The 21,568-nt window shown below is 41.9% G+C and overlaps 1 protein-coding gene across 1 annotated transcript; it reads right to left on the bottom strand.

Annotated features, from left to right (window-relative positions):
* Positions 1-36: 36 nt before the first annotated feature.
* On the bottom strand, positions 37-15,950 carry LOC307251523 (platelet endothelial cell adhesion molecule-like; the record flags this gene model as incomplete). Its single annotated transcript, XM_080028891.1, has 13 exons — positions 15,862-15,950; positions 15,739-15,765; positions 15,491-15,617; positions 15,207-15,403; positions 14,337-14,523; positions 5,639-5,745; positions 4,918-5,190; positions 4,481-4,786; positions 3,974-4,075; positions 3,821-3,848; positions 1,748-1,796; positions 1,302-1,367; positions 37-123 (listed from the first exon to the last, which is right to left on the bottom strand). The coding sequence occupies exons 1-13, from the start codon at positions 15,890-15,892 to the stop codon at positions 37-39; spliced, it is 1,587 nt and encodes a 528-aa protein (XP_079885017.1). The 5' UTR covers positions 15,893-15,950.
* Between the last annotated feature and the right edge of the window lie 5,618 nt (positions 15,951-21,568).

A 21,568-nucleotide genomic window follows, 5' to 3' on the forward strand; every position in this document is an offset into this window, starting at 1 on the left:
ACAGTCAGTGTGTACAGAGCAAACAGTTTGAAACCCTCAGGGCTCCTCCACCGCTTCATGTTCAAACGTCGTCCCCTCTTTCTCCAATAGTAGGGGCCAGTCATCAACAGAGGCTTCAGACGCCTGAGGGAGAGAGCAGGCAGGTGAGCAGGAGGGTTTCTTAAAGGTATCATCATGAAACATTGCCAGTTGATTACACTAAAACGATTATGTATTTAGTTTTAGGCCTACAGTTTATCAGAAATGTTGGAATTAATAACTAATTAGCCTATGGGTTCATTTGCTTCTTCAAAACAACAAATAATAAAAAAAAATCTAGATGTTGGATAAACGTTCAAATCCTTATTTCATCTTCACAACATATCAGTGTCCAAAGTCTTTAGTGAAAAGGTTTTTATGATTCTATAAATCACCATCACAATATGTTGATGGTCTCAAAAATGCATTTTTGGCATTTTTTTAAGAACAAAATGTATCATGAACAAAATCCTTCTCTGTAATAACCTTCTGAATAGGCCTAGTGCTTAGACTGACAACAGGAAGTTAAGTTGATGTAAGTGATTTAGAAGTTGAGATGTCGGTTAAAGATGGTTAAATAGGAGGAATATACAGACTCAAACAGACCAGGTTTAGTAAAAATACACACCTAAATGAACATGTTAACCTGTTATTTATACTAGTACTAAAGAAGATATGTTATGGAAGCACAATAGCCACAAATCTCAAAATTGAGCAGCGCTTGAATGAACAAGGTTTTTGCCTGCAGTGTCTCGTCTTAAAGCTTGGGTATATTATTTCTGATTGGTCAAAGTTAACATCAGCTGTACACTTTGACCAATCAGAGCGAGGCTCCGATTCTCTGTTCTAATTGGCTGTTGGGACTGTCCATTCACTTTGGCACAACGTTGTTGGTGTAGAGCGTGTCAGGGAGGGACCAAAGAGAACAAGTGGAGCGGTTGAGGTATTTGGATTCGAATCTCTATCCCAACTGCCATTTTCTCCCCAAATCATATACCCCAGCTTTAAAGGTGCAAACGGGGAACTTTTAGATATTTCTGAAGCAGTCAAATTTTTCCTCTGATGCTCATATATTACTTTTAACAGCAAACAAGACCATCAGTGCAAAGCATGCTATTTTTATATTGTTTTTCTTAATGCCTGTGTCATGGGTATACGCTCACCTAGGAACAACAGCTGGGGTAGTAAAAGTACCACTTCTTTCCAAACGGGGGTGCAAGATTAAAAAAAAACAGAAAGTTCCTCAGAGCAACTTTTTAATTATTATTTTGTTTAAATCTCACCTGATCAAATTCCTCCCCACTGGCTGCATACGCCACACCGGCATCCTCGTTGTACTCTGACACATCCTGCAAGGAGACATACACAAACAGCTGAGTTATACTGACAAATGATATGACGCGAGAGGTAAACGCATGGAGGTGAAGTGTAAACACCCGTTGAATCCTGGAGATAAATAAATATACCCTGCGTTCCAATCCCCATACTTCCCTACTATTTAGTATGCCAGAAAAAGAAGGATGTCCCAATACATGCAAGTCAATTGTAGTATGCGGAAAATACATAAATGCCCCACTAACTTCAATTACATTTTAGAGTATTCGTCTTTATTCTTGACATATATCGACATAATGAAAAAATCCTGTGGCGCTAAAACTCTTCTGTACTTTTGGTATGTAGTGTAGTAAAAAGAAAAAGTATGTGATTTGGAATGCAGGGATTGACTGACCAGCTCGCCCTCGTTCGCAGCTAACACTCTCTCCATCTCCAAGGCAAACCTGAGAAGAAGCAAAAAGAAAGACTCATTCAGAGATTCATCTTATAATTAAATATATTATATACCTATATATGATGTTATAAAATAAAGACCTGAGTATTTGTCCACCAGAATAAAAATGTAGGCTTTCTAACTGTGGTATCTGCTACATCAGTGACCACTTGTTTCAGTTCCTTAGCCATCAATAGAGGTCAACGATATGTGGCCTTCTGCTTACCCACCTGGGGCCGTATTCACAAAACATTTTAAGGCTAAGAGTAGGTCCTAACGTGCTGAGTAACTCTCAAAAATAAGGGGCGTTTCACTCCTAATTTTAGGACTCCTAACTTTTTAAGATAAGTTTAATTCACAAAGCATTTTAGCGCTAAAACTAGCTCCTAAATCTATGAAAAGCTAAGAGTCCTCGAGAGGACTCCTAAGTCACTAAGAGTAATTCACAGACAACCATTTGATGGCATTTTGGAGAGATTTAATGATAGTGAGCTTAACAAAAGGTACCTTTAATAACTGTGAGGGTTTAATGATCTTAGTGAAGTTATATTTAGAAAGTATAGACACATTTATATGTATTATATTCATATAATTCATATATATATTTATTAAGTTCCTTTTCCTGCAGTTGCTTTGGGTTTACGATGCGCTGAAAGTTACTGTTGGTGTCACGTTTGGGTTTAATTTCGTACTAGAGTAGGCCTATAGCCTATGTGGCGCTTCGCAGCATGTCCTCCGTTCCACAGGTCCGCTGTCTGTATAGGTGCGCGTCTCGCCTTTTTCCTTCCGCATGCACTTTACGATTTCGCCGGCTGTTGTTTCCAAATTGTGAATTTCCTGGTTTGTCGCTGTCTGACTATTGCTGCATAGTCGCCGTTGAGAGAAATACAGTGAGAGTGCATGGCGTGCAGCTGTTCAATGAGGATATTTGTCCCGATTCAAATCATTGTAAAATGTAAAATGAATAGACCTATGTGGCGCTATTGTAGCCTATAGGTTAATAGTGAACGAAAGTGTGGGAAACCCTGCAGTATCTTGGTTTCATGTTAAATCAGTGTCACTTGTCATTAATTGTATTAAAAACTCTTAACTTTAATACAGCGACACGATATGGATATCTCCCACAGTGTTTCTATCATAAATTCACTCTTAGCTCTCATTCCCTTTCAGCCAATCACTGTGGGCATAGAAGGTATGAACATGACGTCATCCATAGCAACAGGGTCAACCCCGCCCCCTTATCTTATCTTAGTAGTCCCTCCCATTCCTTAGTAAAAGTTGGTCTTATCAGCTTTGTGAATAGGTTTTAAGAAATGACTCCTTACTAAGAACTTTTAGTGCTCCTTAGGAGTACTCTTAGCGCTAAGATAAAATGTTTTGTGAATACGGCCCCTGGTCTAATACAACTACCACATCCCAAGCTCAATGCCAGCTCCAAACCCCTTCCTCTCGAGATCCCTTCCCTTTTCTCACCATGTTTACCTTCAAGCTGTCTAATAAAGGCAAAAAAAAATCCAAATAAATTGTACTTTCAGAATTTTGCACCCCAAAGTGTTGTCCCGGCTCACTGTGGTTGTTTGCAGTCTTAACTGTGTTCAATACGTCTATTTGAAAGCTCTAACAAAAGTATGGTTCCATTCCTGTTAGGTGCAATGTGTAGCATTTTAACACACAGTATATCACTAATATGTTATTTCACGCGTAACTATATCAGCAAACAAGCCCACAGGTGAACTGTGGATTTCACATTGTCAGCTGTTTTTCCAAAACTTCTGCATTGGTTTAAAGGCACATATTGGGGAAATAGAAAAAGAGGGTCATTTTACTTTTTCAAATAGTACCTGCTATTGTTTTCTCTAATTGCAAATGGTGGATGAACTGCCAACACGTAATTCTTCCTCAGTAAAAAAAAACAATAAAGAAAAACCTGACTGAGAAGCACGTCGTTCTCTTCACAAAGTGGAAGTAACAACTTTGTGGGAAATGCGTTTGACATTTTTCAATGTGTGAAAATGAGACAGAGGAATAACTCACAGGGACTTTTCTCCATAGTGCCTTCGCCCTGAAAGAATAGCAAAATCATTCATTCATTCACAGTTAGCAACGAGGATGTAGCTACATAGGATAAAAACACTGCTCAGAAATGATGTTCGTAAAAAAAAATAAAAGAAAAAAAAGTCAACTCACTGAACAGCACTCCCACCCAACAACAACCGGAGACCAGGAGAACCAGGAATGTGAAACTCCCAAAGACGATTGCCACCACCACGTCGGGTAGGCGATTCAGCACTGGAATGAGAAGGAAGATTAAAGGAGAGGTGAATCCAGCTATCACCTGTTTAAGGTAAAGATAAAGTTAAGATATACTTTATTCATCCCAGCAGGGAAATGTAGTTGTTACAGCAGCCAGCATACATATACACACAACACAACACATATACATATCCCACCCCTACAAATAACATGAGCCCGCGATACATAGCCTAGATTAAAGAAAAGTGGTATGGATGGTCCATGTGCATAAGTAGCTGTTACTCATAGATAACAGTACATAAATACTAGCTCTGCCAGTGCATGGTATGATAGGAAAATACAAATTATGATAAAAAAGCAATCTAGTGTGCAAATATACAGGTGCAAAAATACAATCACACACACAATCACGTTCAGTTAGGATTAACCCATCAACCATACCTTCACTATCCAAATACCGGCCCTTGCTGCGTATGCCGGTGGTGTTGTCAAAGTTGTCGGACACTTTGCAGTGGTAGGTCCCGGCCATGCTCCTTCCTACGGACAGAAGCAGTATGGACTGTTCTGGAGGCTGGTTGACCACATAGTAGAAGTCTCCTCTGTCATGTAGAAGGGTTCTGTTGAGGAACCACTGGTATCGTGGGAGGGAGCCCCTTGCCGTCTTGCAGTAGAACCTTAGGACTATCACAGCATAGTTTTCTCCAATGTCGTAGTCGTAATTCATTGTCACAGGCCCACCAACGGGGACTGTATGGAGACAGTATGATAGTTATAATAAATAAGACTCATATATGGATCGAAAAGAGACATTGTGGACATTAAAACAATAAGTGTGCACCACTGTATGTTTCTTTGGCCGTTTCAAACAATAAACATACCAACTTCTAGGGGGATCCATCTACTGTATGCAGTCTGGTCTCCATTGTTTGCCTGGCACTGGAGCCATCCCAAGTGCTGGTCCAAGACCAATGGAACCTCAAAGGTGGCGTTTCTCTCTTCAACCGTGGTATTGGCAGCCAATTGTGTCCTGTTGTATAATGAGAAGGTGACAGGCGGAGTCCCTTTTGTTGACTGGCAGGTGACCAAGGCGGAGTAGTTTTGGGAATCCTCTTTTAGCACGGTGAAGGAGATATCAGGGTCTGACACCACGTCTAGTGGGGAAAAGGATGGAGGAGAATTTCATTTTGTTCAAAAAAACCATCCCTGCGTTCCGAATCGCACACTCTTTCTTTTTTCTATTCTACATACTACATCTGACGATAAAAATAATCTAGTTAGGATGCAGTAGGCATACTATTGGGACATACTTTTTTACTTATTTATTTCATCATAACATTGCGCCTTGATCTTGCCTCTTGTATTCATATCCGTTTGTTTTCATATGGAGGCTCCGTCGATGTGACGTCACTTCAGGTTCACACTGGATTATGGGTCAGAATCGACCAAATAGGATGCTGTTTTCAACTCTAAAAATCTTGGCCAGATGTAGTTGACATCCGGGTCTTTCTAACCATCCTAAATCTGGCCACAAGAATCGGGACATACTAAATCTTTTTTCTACCATAGTAGAGTTTATATCCTCAACAGATGACAGCTAACCTTTGACCGTGATGACCACTTCAGAGCTGCTGCTGGTGAAGACTTCGGTTTTGTTGAAGTAGTTGGTGGCGATACACATGTAAGATCCGCTGTCTTTGGAAGTAGCTCTGACGGGGATAACACAGATAACCATTTTTATTTTATTTTACTTGTTCAGTTCAAAATTAGCATGTTGCTCAGTGGCCAAAGTGGTCAATTGTCAAAAGCTGTTGGCAAATGGCTGCAAATCCACCACAAAACCCCAAATGAACACTATTACATTTAATTCAGCTAGGTATACGGTGCTGTGTGAAAGTTTGTGAACCCCTTGAACCTTTTGGAATTTTATTTATTTTGACCATTATTAATTAATTTTTATCAATACCAGTATTTTTTATATGAAAAAACAGATGTTTGTTTATCAATTCAACATTTTTCTTTTCCAGAAATAAATTGTTAAAACAGATAAAACAAATTATTTGACAACTGTTGTATGTGCAAAAGTTTGTGAACCCTAAGCTGCATTGCTTAAATCGAGCAAGTAAACACAATCAGATGGGCCAAATTGAGTCATGAAATGGACCAATAGTGAGAGATCTTTAGGGAAGAAATTGGGCGGCACTAGATAAAACAGAGATAAAACCAGGTCAGTTTAGGCTCACCAAAGTGAACCCATACAGGTCAGACATGCTAAAAGGGAAACAAATCTCTGAGGATCTCAGGAATAGAGTTGTGATGCTGCACATTTGTCTGGGGACAGCTATACATTATTTTAAAAAAAGTTTGAGCTCCATCAGTCCACCGTGACGTGAGGCAGATCATCTACAAATGAAGAGCTTTAAGAGTGACTGAACATCTGCCTAGAAGTGGACTTCCTTCAAAAATATCCACAAGCGCCACAAGAAAAGTGATTTTTCAGTTTAAAGCCAACCCAAACATTACATCTAGTAATTTGCAGACCTCTCTTGCAGCATCTGGGACAGATGTGCATGGTTCCACAATAAGAAGAAAACTCAGTCAAAATGGCTTTCATGGGAGGGTTGCTGAAGAAGCCTCTGCTCTCAAAAAAGAACAAAACTGCTTGTCACAACTTTGCCGGAGAGCACCTGGAGATACCTGAAGTGTTATTCTGTGGACAGATTAGTCCAAAATGTAACTGTTTGGTCGACTCGTAACCAAAACCACCATGTTTGGGCAAAAACGCAACTCTGCCTACCACCAAGATAACCTTCTCCAAAGTGAAGAATGGTGGTGTCAAATTGTCTGCAAATCTCCAGATGTAATGTGTGGGTTGGCTTTTACCTGAAAAATCACTTTTCTTGTGGCGCTTGAGGATATTTTTGAAGGAAGTCTACTTCTAGGCAGATGTTCAGTCATTCTTAAAGCTTTCCATTTGTAGATGATCTGCCTCAAGGTGGACTGATGGAGCTAAACATTTTTATATGAATTTATAGCTGTCCCCAGACAAATGTGCAACATCATAACTCTATGCCTGAGATCCTCTGAGATTCTTTTTCCTTTTAGCATGTCTGACCTGTATGGGTTCACTTTGGTGAGCCTAAACTGACCTGGTTGTATCTCTGTTTTGTCTAGTGCCACCCAATTTATTCCCTAAAGATCTCTCATTACGTTGGTCTATTTCATCAATCAATTTGGCCCTCCTGATTGTGTTTACCTGCTCGATTTAAGCAATGCAGCTCAGGGTTCACAAACTTTTGCACATACAACAGTTGGCAAATCATTTGTTTTATGTCTTTTAACAATTGATTTCCGGAAAAGAAAAATGTTGAATTGATAAACAAACATCTGTTATTTTATATAAAAAATACTGGTATTGATAAAAAATTAATTAATAATGGTAAACATAAATAAAATTCCAAAAAGTTCAAGGGGTTCACAAACTTTCACACAGCACTGTATATGTGCTAAAATGGGGCGACTGTGGCTCAGCTGGTAGAGCGGGTCGGCCAATGATCAAAGGGTTGGCGGTCCGATTCCCGCCCTGCCACTTGTGTCATGGTTGTTGTGTCCTTGGGCAAGACACTTCACCCGACTTGCCTTGTGTGACTGTGTATGACTGCTGTATGTTTGTGGTGGTCGGAGGGGCCGTAGGCGCTGAATGGCAGCCACGTCTCCGCCACCGGTATGACTGTGTGTGAATGGAACCTGGAACCCTGTAAAGCGATTTTTGAGTGCCTAGAAAATCGTATATAAATCCATGTTTGTGTGTGGTAGCGCCACAAAAGAAGCTCATTTTTAGGATGTTTATATATAGATAAAGGCCTTTTAACGCTAGTGTCAGCTTGGTTAAAAAGTGAAGGCAGAGATAAATGCTCATTTTAGAAAAGTTCCCTATGTCCTGAACATCAAAGTCTGCCAGTTACACCACTGGTAAACTCCATTTAAAATGCATCAGAATAACCTAGTTCCTCTTTGGTCCCTCCCCTATGGTCCCTCCCTGACACGCTCTACACCAACAAAGTTGTGCCAAAGTGAATGGACAGTCCCAACAGCCAATAAGAACAGAGAATCGGAGCCTCGCTCTGATTGGTCAAAGTGTACAGCTCATGTTAATTTTGACCAATCAGAAATCATATAGGGGAGAGTGGCCTAAGTTGTGCCGGTGGGCAAGTTGTGCCACCCCTTGTTTCTAGAAAACCATAGAAGAAATTGGAAATGTGACCACATATTTAAGAAGAGCCATCCATTAAACTCATCCTGTAAAGAAGGGAGAAACATGGAATAAGATATAAGCACATTTAAGCTAAAAAAAACTGTTTTTTGCCTTTCAAAGTAAAATTTCCATGATCAAGGTTGTTTGATTACTGTGTCTGAACAATTATACACACGTTTGAAAACATTTGACACATGTTTTAGTGCTTTAGTATGCTACACTTTGTGTCTATATAGTTAGCACCAAGTCAGCCCTAAACTGCTGCATCATGCCTATTATCCAAAATTCTGGGGATGGGGTGATTTGTGCCAGAGGGCCTAGTTGAGTTATAAGTAAGTAAGTAAGTAAGTAAAATGTATTTATAAAAGCACATTTATAACAGTTTGCACTGTCCAAAGTGCTTCACATAGTGCATTCAGTAGGTAAAAAAGTAAGGTAAAATAACAATAACCAACATAAAAGACATAAAGCCCAGACATCCACATATGAACAAAGATAGTAGTGCAGAGGTAAGATAGTTAATTGGGAGGAAAAACCAGGGTGTACAGATGGGTTTTGAGCCATGATTTAAAGGCAGAAATGGAGAGGGAATCGCATATGCCAGGTGGCAGTTGGTTCTACAAGGGCGGAGCAGCTAGTGCAAAGTACATTTCTGAGAGTTGTGCCATTGGCATGGCTGTATACGCTGGTCACCAAAAGAAAGTGATTGTCTACAGTAGCTCAGAAGAGACTGACATCTCAATTCCACTTAACGACACCACTGACAAGAGTTCAGATTGCCAGAAAGATGATAATGGTGACTTTGTCATCGTGAGCTTTGCAAGTAACCTCATGGTTACTGGTCGGTCCTCTTTCCTCTCCATCCTACCACCTCCGCTGATGAATTATCAGTGGTGAAAAAAGAATAGAGGAGAGAAGGGAAAAGGGAAAAAGCTGGAATGAGATGTCAAAACAGAGAAGAGGATTTGAGAGAAGAAGGGAAAGATAGAGGGGGAAACATACAGAATGAGGAAGAAAAAACACTTAAAAGGGAAAATAGAGAAGGACAAAGGCCGGTGAAACCACAGAGGCAGTTGGAGCTGAAAATCATTTAGCGCTTAGCTAAATGCCAACTAAGAATACTGAAAGACTTTGAATCAATCAAGCCCAGATATCTGGCTGGAGAATTAATATGTCCCCCTACAAAGCATTACATATTGTCTAAAGGATAAAAGAGGACATACATTTTCTGACGGAGACCACGCTTATGTGGACGGATAACTTTCATGTTACAGGCTACAGAGACAAATGAATTAAAAATAGGGCTGTCTTATTAATCACATATATTGTTTTGCATTTCACAACATATTAAGTCAATTTTAACAATGTAAAGTAATTCGTACCAGTGTTAATTGATTGGAATCAAATTAATGCAACTAAAGTTTCTATATGAACTTGACTTATGTCAAATAATGTCCTATGATGCTATATTTGAACATTTGTACTTGGTGATAGTAGACAAAGATTAATCAGAGTCCTCCTCAACATTATCCTCTGTTTCAGACACAATCTCCTCTATGTCAATATCACTGTCAAATAGCAGTGACAAAACATTCATATTGTGTTAACATAAAAGCGTCATCTTAAAAAAATAAAAATAAGTTATACAAACAAATACTACTAAAAAAAACTCTATATTTATGAATTTAATTTTTTTATTGCTTTTTGTTGTTATTGTTGTTAATTCCTTTCAATCCGATGGCAGGAAGAGGAAGTCAACTCAGGTGCCTTGTTGAATGTGGATTTGTTCTACTTCTTCCACTTCTGAGGTTTCCTCAATCCTAGAAAGTGGCGGACTCTCTTCCACATTGAAGTATGTTTTGTTGTCTCTAGGAGCTTCTCATCAAGGACTTCGGTCTCAAGAAGTTCAGTTGGAGGTTTGATGGGGAGGCCCTCCTCCTGCTTGCATTGTTTCTCCTCAGCTACTTCGGCCTCCTCCAGAATAGCTAGGTCTTGTTCTTTGGGAAGGGACTGCCTGCACGGCTTGTCAGATTCTTTAACCTTCTCCAGAATATCAAGGGCTTGTTCTATGGGGAGGATCTCCTCCTGCTTGCATAGCTTCTCTTCAGCTACTTTGACCTCCAAAATATGTAAGGCTTCTGCTTCGGGTAGCGACTCTTCCTGCCTGCACGGCTTCACTTCAGATAATTTGACCTCCTTTAGAAGTTCCATGGTTGGTTCACTTTGGAGGGACTCTTCCTGCCTGCTTTGCTTCACCTCAGAAGCATTGGCCTTGTCCATCATTTCCAGAGCTGGTTCTTTGAGGAGCGACTCTTCCTGCCTGCACGGCTTGTCCTCATATTTTTTGGCCTCCTTAAGAAGCTCCAGCTCTGGATTGTTGGGCAGGCACTCATCCTGCTTGCATTGATTCTTTTCAGCTATTTCGGCCTCCTCCAGACTATCAGGGGCTTGTTCAATGGGGAGGGACTGCCTGCACGGCTTCTCCTCAGGTACATAAGCCTCCTTCAGAACATCCAAGGCTGGTGCTTTGGGGAGTGACACTTCCTCTCTGTAGGGCTTGTCCTCAGATACCTCTGCCTCCTCCAGAAGTTCCAGGGTGGGTTCAATGGGTAGGATCTCCTCCTGCTTGCATAGCTTCTCTTCAGCTACTTTGATCTCCAAAATATCTAGGGCTTCTGCTTCGGGTAGCGACTCTTCTTGCCTGCACGGCTTCACTTCAGATAATATGACCTCCTTTAGAAGTTCCATGGTTTGTTCACTTGGGAGGAACTCTTCCTGCCTGCTTAGCTTCACCTCAGAAGCATTGGCCGTGTCCATAATTTCCAGGGCTAGTTCTTTGGGGAGTGACTCTTGCTGCCTGCACGGCTTATCCTCATGTTTTTTGTCCTCCTTAAGAAGCTCCAGCTCTGGATAGTTGGGCAGGCACTCCTCCTGCTTGCATTGATTCTGTTCAACTACTTCGGCCTCCTCCAGACTATCAGGGGCTTGCTCAAAGGGGAGGGACTGCCTGCACGGCTTCTCCTCAGGTACTTTAGCCTCCTTTAGAATATTCAAGGCTGCTGCTTTGGGAATTGACTCTTCCTCTCTGCAGGGCTTGTCCTCAGAGACTTCCGCCTCCTCCAGAAGTTCCAGGGTGGGATCAATGGGTAGGGTCTCTTCTTCTTTGCTGCACAGCTTCTCCTTTGATCCTTCAGCCTCCTGCAGAAGTTTCTTGGTTGGTTCATTAGGGAGGGACTCTTTGTGTCGGAATGGCTTATCTTCAGATAATTTGACCTCCTTTAGAAGTTCCATGGTTGGATCACTTTGGAGGGACTCTTCCTGCCTGCTTAGCTTCACCTCAGAAGCATTGGCCTTGTCCATAATTTCCAGGGCTGGTTCTTTGAGGAGTGACTCTTCCTGCCTGCACGGCTTGTCCTCATATTTTTTGGCCTCCTTAAGAAGCTCCAGCTCTGGATTGTTGGGCAGGCACTCATCCTGCTTGCATTGATTCTTTTCAGCTATTTTGGCCTCCTCCAGACTATCAGGGGCTTGTTCAATGGGGAGGGACTGCCTGCACGGCTTCTCCTCAGGTACATAAGCCTCCTTCAGAACATCCAAGGCTGGTGCTTTGGGGAGTGACTCTTCCTCTCTGTAGGGCTTGTCCTCAGATACTTCTGCCTCCTCCAGAAGTTCCAGGGTGGGTTCAATGGCTAGGATCTCTTCCTGCTTGCATAGCTTCCCTTCAACTACTTTGATCTCCAAAATATCTAGGGCTTCTGCTTTGGGTAGCGACTCTTCTTGCCTGCACGGCTTCACTTCAGATAATTTGACCTCCTTTAGAAGTTCCATGGTTTGTTCACTTGGGAGGAACTCTTCCTGCCTGCTTAGCTTCACCTCAGAAGCATTGGCCTTGTCCATCATTTCCAGGGCTAGTTCTTTGGGGAGTGACTCTTCCTGCCTGCACGGCTTGTCCGCAGATTCTTTGGCCTCCTTAAGAAGCTCCAGCTCTGGATTGTTGGGCAGGCACTCCTCCTGCTTGCATTGATTCTTTTCAGTTACTTTAGCCTCCTTCAGTATATCCAAGGCTGGTGCTTTGGGGAGTGACTCTTCCTCTCTGCAGGGCTTGTCCTCAGATACTTCTGCCTCCTCCAGAAGTTCCAGGGTGGGTTCAATGGGTAGGGACTCTTCTGTGCTGCACAGCTTCTCCTTTGATCCTTCAGCCTCCTGCAGAAGTTCCTGGGTTGGTTCATTGGGGAGGGACTCTTTGTGTCGGCATGGCTTATCTTCAGAGGCTTCAGCCTCCTCCAGGAGTTCCATGGCTGGTCCATTAGGGGGCTCATCCTTCTTGGATGACTCATCGTTAAGCATCTGCTGACTGCTAGAAATGTTTTGTCTGGATGGCTGGTACTCTTCTCTCTCAGTCTTGAGCTTAGCAGAAAGCTCAAGGTTGAGTGAGATCTGGCTGTTGAGCTGAGCTTTCAGCTCTTCCACCTCCCTCCTAAAAACTATTTCTCTTGTGAAGGCATTATGATGCAGGATATAGATCTCCTCTGCCTTCCTTTGATGAATAGCTTCCTGTTCAGCCATATAGGTGTAGATCTCTTGCCAGTTCCTACTCAGCCTGTCTGTGTGGGACTTGATTTTGTTTTCAAGTTCACACTTAAGGTTGTCAGCCTCCTGTCTCGCAGTGAGGATATCTTTTTCATACCTCTGGCTGATCTCATGGTGTGAAACTATGACTCTATCCATTTCTTCTTGGAGAAGCTTGTTCTTCTCCTTCTCGTCCTGTAGCTCCACTGTATGCTTTTCCTGGGCGGTGATGTGTGCCACTTTAAGCTCCTCATAGTCAATTAGAAGGAGTTTCTTTTGCTTCCTCTTAGTAGTATCTCTCACCTGATTGGCGATATTGGCAGCACTAAGAGTTTCTGGATTGCTGTACTTCTGCAGCCTCTCCAGTGTTCTGTTTGCTTCTTTTTCCCTGTTTATAAACACTTCCTTTAGGTGTTTCTGTCGGGCCAACTCTTCTTCTTTTTTCTTTAACACGTCATTAAGCCTCATAACATCTAGACGAAGTGTATCGCACTCCTTCAAGATGTTCTGCTGAGGTCTGTCTCTGCGCTGCTGTCTGTTGGACCTATCACCTCCTCTTGAGTCTTTCTCTTGCTGCATTTTCTTTGGTTGTTTAAGTCTAAAGTAATGCTGCTTTTGAAAGTTGCAGTGTGTCTCTGATGAACAGATGTTGTCTTAATGAGTGGTCCTCCTTTGATATCTTTTTAAGATTCTGCTTGCTGTAAATGATGTCACCTGTTGAAAGGTTTGAAATCAACTGACTGGTTTAACAGCTAGTTCTACTCATAGAATTTATTGATGATGTCATAATACACATCAAATGGAATGATTCCTTTGATGTCATTTGGAAGTCACATTGTATTTCCTTTGATCATACCATTATAAATAACAATCTGTTATTCAAATGTAAACAAAATGGCTGCTACACTAATAGCACTCCAAATAGCTTCAAAAGCTGATTGATACATGTTTAGGATAGAGGTTCCATGGATAGGATAGAGATCCACAGTCCACTTTCATTCATAATTTCAAAAATGTATTAAACATTTATATTGTCAATGTCTTTCTATTGTTCAGTTTTACTTTTTTTTTCTTCAATGTTTGAGCTTACATCTCGTGTTAAAGTTTGTTAATACTGGTTTAAACAATACTGTCTTAAAAGGCAATATATTTTCATTCTGCTTTACAGACCGTTTGGCATTCATGTGTGTTTAGGCTGTTGCCACCATGTGCTTTGAGAAGTACATTTTTTTTGCCATGGATGACATAATGGATGTCCCCTTTGAATCTGTCTTGCCAAATTCCTGAGTCCCCATTCATCACTGTTAATCATTTCCTGCAGATTTCTCAAGACCACTTTTATTGAATGCATAGTAAGTTAGCACTCGGGATAACCACTGGGACCTTGATTACAACAGCTCACAACAGCAAAGCAACCACCTTGTTATGTAGTGGCAGCCACCCACAGAGAAGCTATCTCCACGTGATTTCACTGACCTGCCGATCAAGAGAAGGTCATCTCTAACATAATGGAGAGGAGACCTAGAGACAACCTGATCATTCAGCAGCCACTTGTAGGAGACCCAATTTCTTGCTTTCAGTTTGCAGCGCAGCTCCAGTTGCCTCCCCTCGAAGAACTCCACTGCACCAGAACTGACAACAATCTCTGCGCCGTTCACTGGTTCTGAAAAGAACAGACAACAGACTGAGATCCATGGTCTTATTTCAAACCAACAATAATTGTAATTGGAAAAACACCCTCTCTTTAGTAAGTAAGTAAGGAGAAGATCCACTGATGAGCTTCCTTTTTTTATGATGTTGTTAAATGAATTTATCATTGCAGATCCATTTCTCTGTTGGCTTTACAGGCGACAATGTCTAGTTTAGTTTAGTTTAGTTTTATTTGTGCAGATAAAGAAGATTAAAATGGCAAAAAGATGCACATAGACATACATAAATGCATGGGTGGGACAAAAGAAATCCCGAAGGACCTATAAAGGATGCTATACCATTAAAATACAATAAGGTAAGGTAAAGAAATAAAGTAAAGAAAAAATACAAACAAAAATAAAATTGTAAGATAAAACAAAAACAACTACAAAATCATGATTGCCTCAGCTTAACTCAACCTCTGATAAGTCTGAAAGTTTGCAAACGTTTTTTGGACTGTTTAGCCATGCGAGCTACGCAGCTTTAACGATGGCAACATCTTTCATGTGGGTCAGTGGATCCCTTTGTCTGACCAGTCTTAATTATCTCAACTATCATTGGATGATCCGAAGTGATATTTTGGTACAAGAACGAAAAACAATCAAAAGTAAGCTGTACAATTGATCTAAAAATATTTATAGATATAAAGAGACTCACCAACAACCTTCAGATAGTGTGTAACAACCTTCAGATAGTGTGTGTTGCTGACAGTGGGCAGTATGTCGGTATTGTTTTGCGCTTTGGCCTTACACTCAAAGTAGCCCTCATGGTAAGGTTTGACTACGATGTGGAATTCTGCAATTTCTCCCTCCAGGGAGGTGAATTCGCCCAAAAACCTGTCTGGGTCAGTTGTCCTAAAAAAATGGCGGTCAGAGGGATTTTCTATAATTCCAATTAACCTTTTAATGTAGTGATCAGATTGAATGTGAACTAATACTCACTTGACTAACTGCAGCAGGACCGGTTCATCATCTGGGTAGATTGGCACGTCACACACAAACACTACAATGTCTTTCACCTTTGCCTCCGAAGGACCAGACAGCCGTGGACTCCCAAGGAGTGACTGACCTATCACAGAAGAGAAACTGAAATAAAATAAAACTGCACCACTAAGCAAACAGAATGGAATCATAAGCTTACAAATTTATATTATTTGACTGTAGAAGTCACACAAAAAAAACTGACTTACTACTCTCCTTGCTACAGGCGCACAATCCTGAAGAGATGAGAAAGAAGTGAAATTGTGCACACCGGAGTTACAAATAGTGACATTTAAAGTGTGCTGCAGTGCAGTTTGTGTCGATTCACTCACCCAGTATGACCACAAAGAGGGAAGCAGACATTCTTGAAGAACAATGACTGTCCTTGATACAACTTTGAATATTATTGCCCTATACGCTGTTTGATGCAGGAGCTTTGACCGTTTTCGAAGCACGTTTCCTAAAAACATGTGCAAATAGCTGATATGGTTTTACTACACCTCCCCGCCGTACCCTCCCTCTCTGTAACATCACGAGCATACCCGTCGCTATGGGCGGGCCATAGGGGGCCGGGCCCGCCCCCAGAAATGCTTGTGCCCCCCCCACTTGGGGCACAGATCTCTCAAAAAAAAATTACTTTCATTTTTATTTTATACTATCATAGTAGCTAATTTTGTGTTGATAAATACTAATGTTGCATTCTTTATCATCAAAACATTTAAAATATAAATAAATAATGGTGTGATTTTGTTTTATTGATGGGAGTCTATCTACACTGCAACAGCCTATCACCGCCTTACTGAAAAGAAAGTAAGGCTGCGTAGGCCTACGTAACTACGTCAATGCAGCCGCTCAACAGTTACCGCGCATTTTTGAAAGTGAAGCTGGATGAGTTTTCGCCGGCTTACTATTCCATTTCTAGTTCATCATAATCGATATTCGGTAACGGTTGAAAAGCCCACCAACAGTCTCCTCTACCAAATCGGATCGTCAAACTGTTGTCACTTTTCGAGCCGCATGACAGACTACAATCCGAAATTATGGACTTGTTCAGCGCGGTGACACTTCTGATTGCGTGAAGCCACAGTTTTGCACTGTGGGAACTCTGCGCTCCTCCAGCCACGGCCATCGAGGCTGTGCCGGAGACCGACCCCGGACCGAACGCGGTCCAAGCAAGAGAAGGCGCACAATTTACAAGAACCTCCGCGGATTTGCAGTTGAGGAAACAGTTGGTCCGTCAGAAAGTGACATAGACGAAAAGACTGAGTTCAAGAGTATTTTACAGTGTTATTGATGCTGTGCAAGGAGAGATGGATGCGCGTTTTGGAGAGCGCAGTAGCGAGCTCATTGGCGCACTGGCTGCTTTGAACCCGGAGGCCGAAATATATGTTGATGAGGAGGTTGAGCTCGGAGAAACGCCGCCTCCCGCTGTACTGATAGAAGGGACTGGAGAGAGCACAGCCCTGCCTCCACTCAAAGTAGGCTACCGTGTGTGTGTGTGTGTGTGTGTGTGTGTGTGTGTGTGTGTGTGTGTGTGTGTGTGTGTGTGTGTGTGTGTGTGTGTGTGTGTGTGTGTGTGTGTGTGTGTGTGTGTGTGTGTGTGTGTATCCCTCTGTTGACTGCTTTAAAATGCAATGTTTGAGATATGCGTCTGGTGTTAGGCTACATCTATGTTGAATAGTCAAGTGTTTTATGGATATTCATAACATTGCTTCTATGTAATGTATTGCTTTAAATTATGAATTATGAGGACTGATGTTGTAGGCTATAGGCTACCGCTGTTGGTTAGTTTAACGTGATGATTACGTGCTGCGCGAATAGAGTATAGGACTATTAAAAATATACGTACTGTAGGCTAATAATAATTGTGCCCCCCTATGCATTTCATGTGCCCCCCTTAAGACTGAGGTCTGGCGACGGGTCTGATCACGAGATGCCATAAGTGCAATGGTGTTGGTATACTCTGAAAACAGAGAATATCAACAAAAAAAAATTTAAGACAAAACATTATTTACAATCGTCATTTTTATTTGCAAAAGATAACAAAAAACAAACAAATGCATATTGTTTTAAAATATACTTTTAATTGAACATTTTACCAGTTTCTTATAAGCAACACCGCATCTCAGGGAAAGTAATAATTATTTACAACAAATAGTGTCTGCAGATCAAGAAGAAATACTGTAGCTCCAGATTTCAAATGATAGTGAGGATCGCATGAGGAGATGATCAGTTAAATGATGCAGGTTCCTCCTGTGTCACATTGTGATCTCTGATATCTGAAAGCAGAGAGAAAAGTCTTGTTTTTCTATCTGGTTTAAAATAGTTTCAGATATAAAAAATAATAATAATTATAACACCAGCATCCAGAGATGGTCCACCAAATTTAATTCTAAGTAGATTTTTTTGTCCCTTCTTTAAGAGCTGACTATGTCTTAGTAAGACATAAATGGCAGAAGGTTTTATGATTTTATAGTTTTGCAATTTCCTTATTGTTTCTTAGAAGTGAGGGGCCGTAGGCGCTGAATGGCAGCCACGCTTCCGTCAGTCTGCCCCAGGGCAGCTGTGGCTACTATGGTAGTTTACCACCACCAGTATGACTGTGTGTGAATGAATGGAACCTGGAATCCTGTAAAGCGTCTTTGAGTGCCTTGAAAAGTGCTATATAAATCCAATCCATTATTATTATCATTATTATTATTGGAAGGAACTTTGTAATTTGGTATTGGTATGGGGAAAAGAGAGGCAAATGCATCTAGACAATAAGTAGGTAATTCTTTAATTCATGGGTCTGTATATTCATTAAAATATCATCACAGATTTTCATGAAAAAAGTATTAATATTTGCACTAATAATAAAGAAAATAGACATCCAATTCATTCTCCAGTGATCAATTCCAATGAAATGCTAGTGTAACATTAAGAGGCTTTTGGTCAGTTGAATATGACACATATGAAAATGTATATGAAAATGAATGTTTCCAATAATATTTTTTATAATCAACCTTGGTTTGAAATGGGAAGTTATTCCAAGGAAATACCTACATTATATAGTATGTACTGTATACCATACTACGTAGTTCAATCTTCTATGAAACTTTTTCGGGAAATATAAGGAATATATACAGACCTGTAAAATAAAGTGTAACCAACTGGAAGTTTACCAATTAAAACATGTGGCCATTTTTCACTTAATTACTATCAAATTATTTTAAAAAAATATTACATATCAGTTCCACTCCAATAATAAATTATTAATCAAAAGCATTGAGTTTATATACAGTGTTGTGTGTGTTTTATGCAGACCTGTATACCTGACTCTGAAAATCCCAGTCTGCAGAGGAAGCATGTGCCTGTATGCCCACTGACTGAGTACTGGTTGCAGACAGAGGAAGTGCATCAGAACTGGGAGTGGAAGACACAAACACAGTTGAGCAGAGTTCACCTCAGTTACAGAACAACAAAGTCTCCGGTGGTTCATGAAAAAAAAATCTTACTTTGTTCTAGACATGTGGGCGCGAACTGTGAAAGAAAAGTGGATGAGAACAATCAATATAAAATCGCTTCCAGTCAATACACCCCCCCCCCCCCCGCCCCCCCCTTGCCCACACACACACACACACACACCTTGCTCGTTGTCAATCATCTTGTACACAAAGGCCGTGCACACAGCCAGTGTCAGGGAAAGGAAGCAGCAGAAGGTGATGGCTATGACCTCTATGCCGCTGAAGAGAACCTCTGTGGGAGAGACGGGACAAAGGCCAGTGAAGCGTTGCATACTGTAGAGGCAGCATTTTCAAGCCTTTTAAATAGACAATATACGTGCTTTTTTACTTGGTGGTGTTTCAGTGGGACACGTTGCTCGAGGCTTGGAGTCAGCGTTCCCGTCTGATCAAGAGTAAAAAGTTGTTCTGTGGTAAAGAGTGCAGAGAACCACACACACAGCACTACAGCAACAACAACGAGAATTGATAGCACTCTCATATCTGCCAGCTGTCTGGTTAGCTTAGGTTAGTTCGGTATAAGGACTGGAAACAGCAAGTCTATAGCTCAGTCCAAAGGTCATGAAATCTTGCCTGTTTAACCTGTAACCTCTAATGGGTCTTTCACTCTTGTCCTGGTGTGACCGCTAAGGGCAAATATGAAGCTTTTCACTCTATCGGGGTTCCCCTTCTATGGCCCTGCCTCTTTTAGACAGTCTGTGCACACCACATTGTTCCCATAGAAACCAATGTGCACCTTGTTTATTGTATGGATTAAACAAACGCCATAGAACCTGTTAATGACTGAGCTTTAGAGACGCTGCAGGCAGAATAGCTGTTTCCAGTCTTTATGCAAAGTTAAGCTGTGCTGTTTTGCGCAGAGATGACAGTTGTATCAATCTATTCATCTAACTCCCAAAATGTCAAACTTTTCCTTTTAGGATCACTTTTTATCTATATTTCTTTTAAAGTCTTAGATCTTTTCACCTTTGACTCGGACCAAAACAGCGGCACTCTCCACCCAGGCCCCCAAGTCATTGTAGCTGTCCCTGGCCCTGCAGCGGTAATACCCAGCCTCCTGCGGGGTGAGCTTGGGCAGAACAAGAATCCGTCCGTGGTATGCTAGTGCATAGCGAGACAGGCCGGGCTGAACATGGTTGTCTGCTTGTGTCTTAGAGGGGAGAGCAGAGTAGTTGAAGAGCCAGGAGAAGTGAGGGAAAGTCCCTCTTCTGAGCTCACAGCTCAGCCTGGCGGCGGCCAGCTTGGAGTCGGCTCTGTAGAGGTATTCAACTTCCACCTTGAGATCACCTCCGACTGGGACTGGAGGGACAGAAGAGAGTGGCAGAACAAGAGGAAGATGAATCATGACCAAACAAAGAAAGACACATTTCTCTCTCTCTCCCCCCCCCTGGCCTGTTTGTGTAGCTCATACCCACTTCCAGAGTCACGGGTTCACTCATCAACTCCTCCACCTCAGTTTTCACCCGACATTGAGCCAGGCCCATGTCCATGCCGGGTACAATGGCCACTGGGAACCACGCAGCGAGGGTGTCAGCTGCTGTGACCGACCCCACCACTCTGTCATCCAGGGAGAGGGAGATGTTGAGCGGAGGACTCCCTCTGGCTGACCAGCAGCTCACGTTGCCCTGGTAACCGGCTCCCTCTTTGATGATGGAGAAAGCGATCCGTGGTTTTGAAAGGTAGACTGGTGGGAGGAAAGAAGAGGGGGACAGAGAGCGTTACAGAGCATATTAGGTAGCACTGAAATATAAGCTAACCAGCATTTCAGATAGGTGAATGAAACAGGGATATACAGTATAGGGCCAAAAGCAGGCCTATGTGGACCATGATTGTCTGGGGCTAGCCTATTTCCCATGTTTAGGGTTAGGACCCTTTCTTCCAAGTAAGATCTTAATGCTACGGCATACAATGATATTTGAAACCATAGCGTGTTTCCAAACTATGCTGCAACAGGAAGGCCGTTTCAACACACAACACCACAATACACCCTTTTAATGTTAAACGTGACTAAGCGTCTAAAGCCATGCCAGTGACTGTGCTTAGATGCAGTGTGCTTAGATGCAGTGTGCTACCATGCGCAAGATTTTTGGAACAACCAACGACTGGCATTGCAATCACTGAGTTGTTGAGTAGCTCCACCTTCTGGTAAGTCTTCAGTGTACTCTGCTACATTTGTATTATTATTTTTTTCTTCCTGAAACATATATACCTTTGACCGTCACCAGGAAATCTGCACTGCTGGAAAACCTCCTGATGTCATGCACCGACGACCAAGCCATGCAGTAATAGTGGCCAGCATGCTCGGGCGTCACCACCTCCATCACAAGCTTGTTCCCCGCCAGGTGGAGGGAGGGAACATTGGAGGGTTTGACTTCCTTCCTGTTGAAGAACCAAGTGTAGGAAAGGTGGGAGCCCTTTGTGACAGCGCAGCTCAGAACGATGCGCGAGCCTTCGTATGCCGATGGGGGAAAGGGTTCAGAAGTCACTCTGACTTTTGATGGTGGAGCTAGAAGTGAAGATGATGAGGGGAAAAAGG

Source organism: Ammodytes marinus (genome assembly GCF_949987685.1).
Source record: "Ammodytes marinus genome assembly, chromosome: 6".
In the NCBI taxonomy this organism is placed as follows: domain Eukaryota; kingdom Metazoa; phylum Chordata; class Actinopteri; order Uranoscopiformes; family Ammodytidae; genus Ammodytes; species Ammodytes marinus.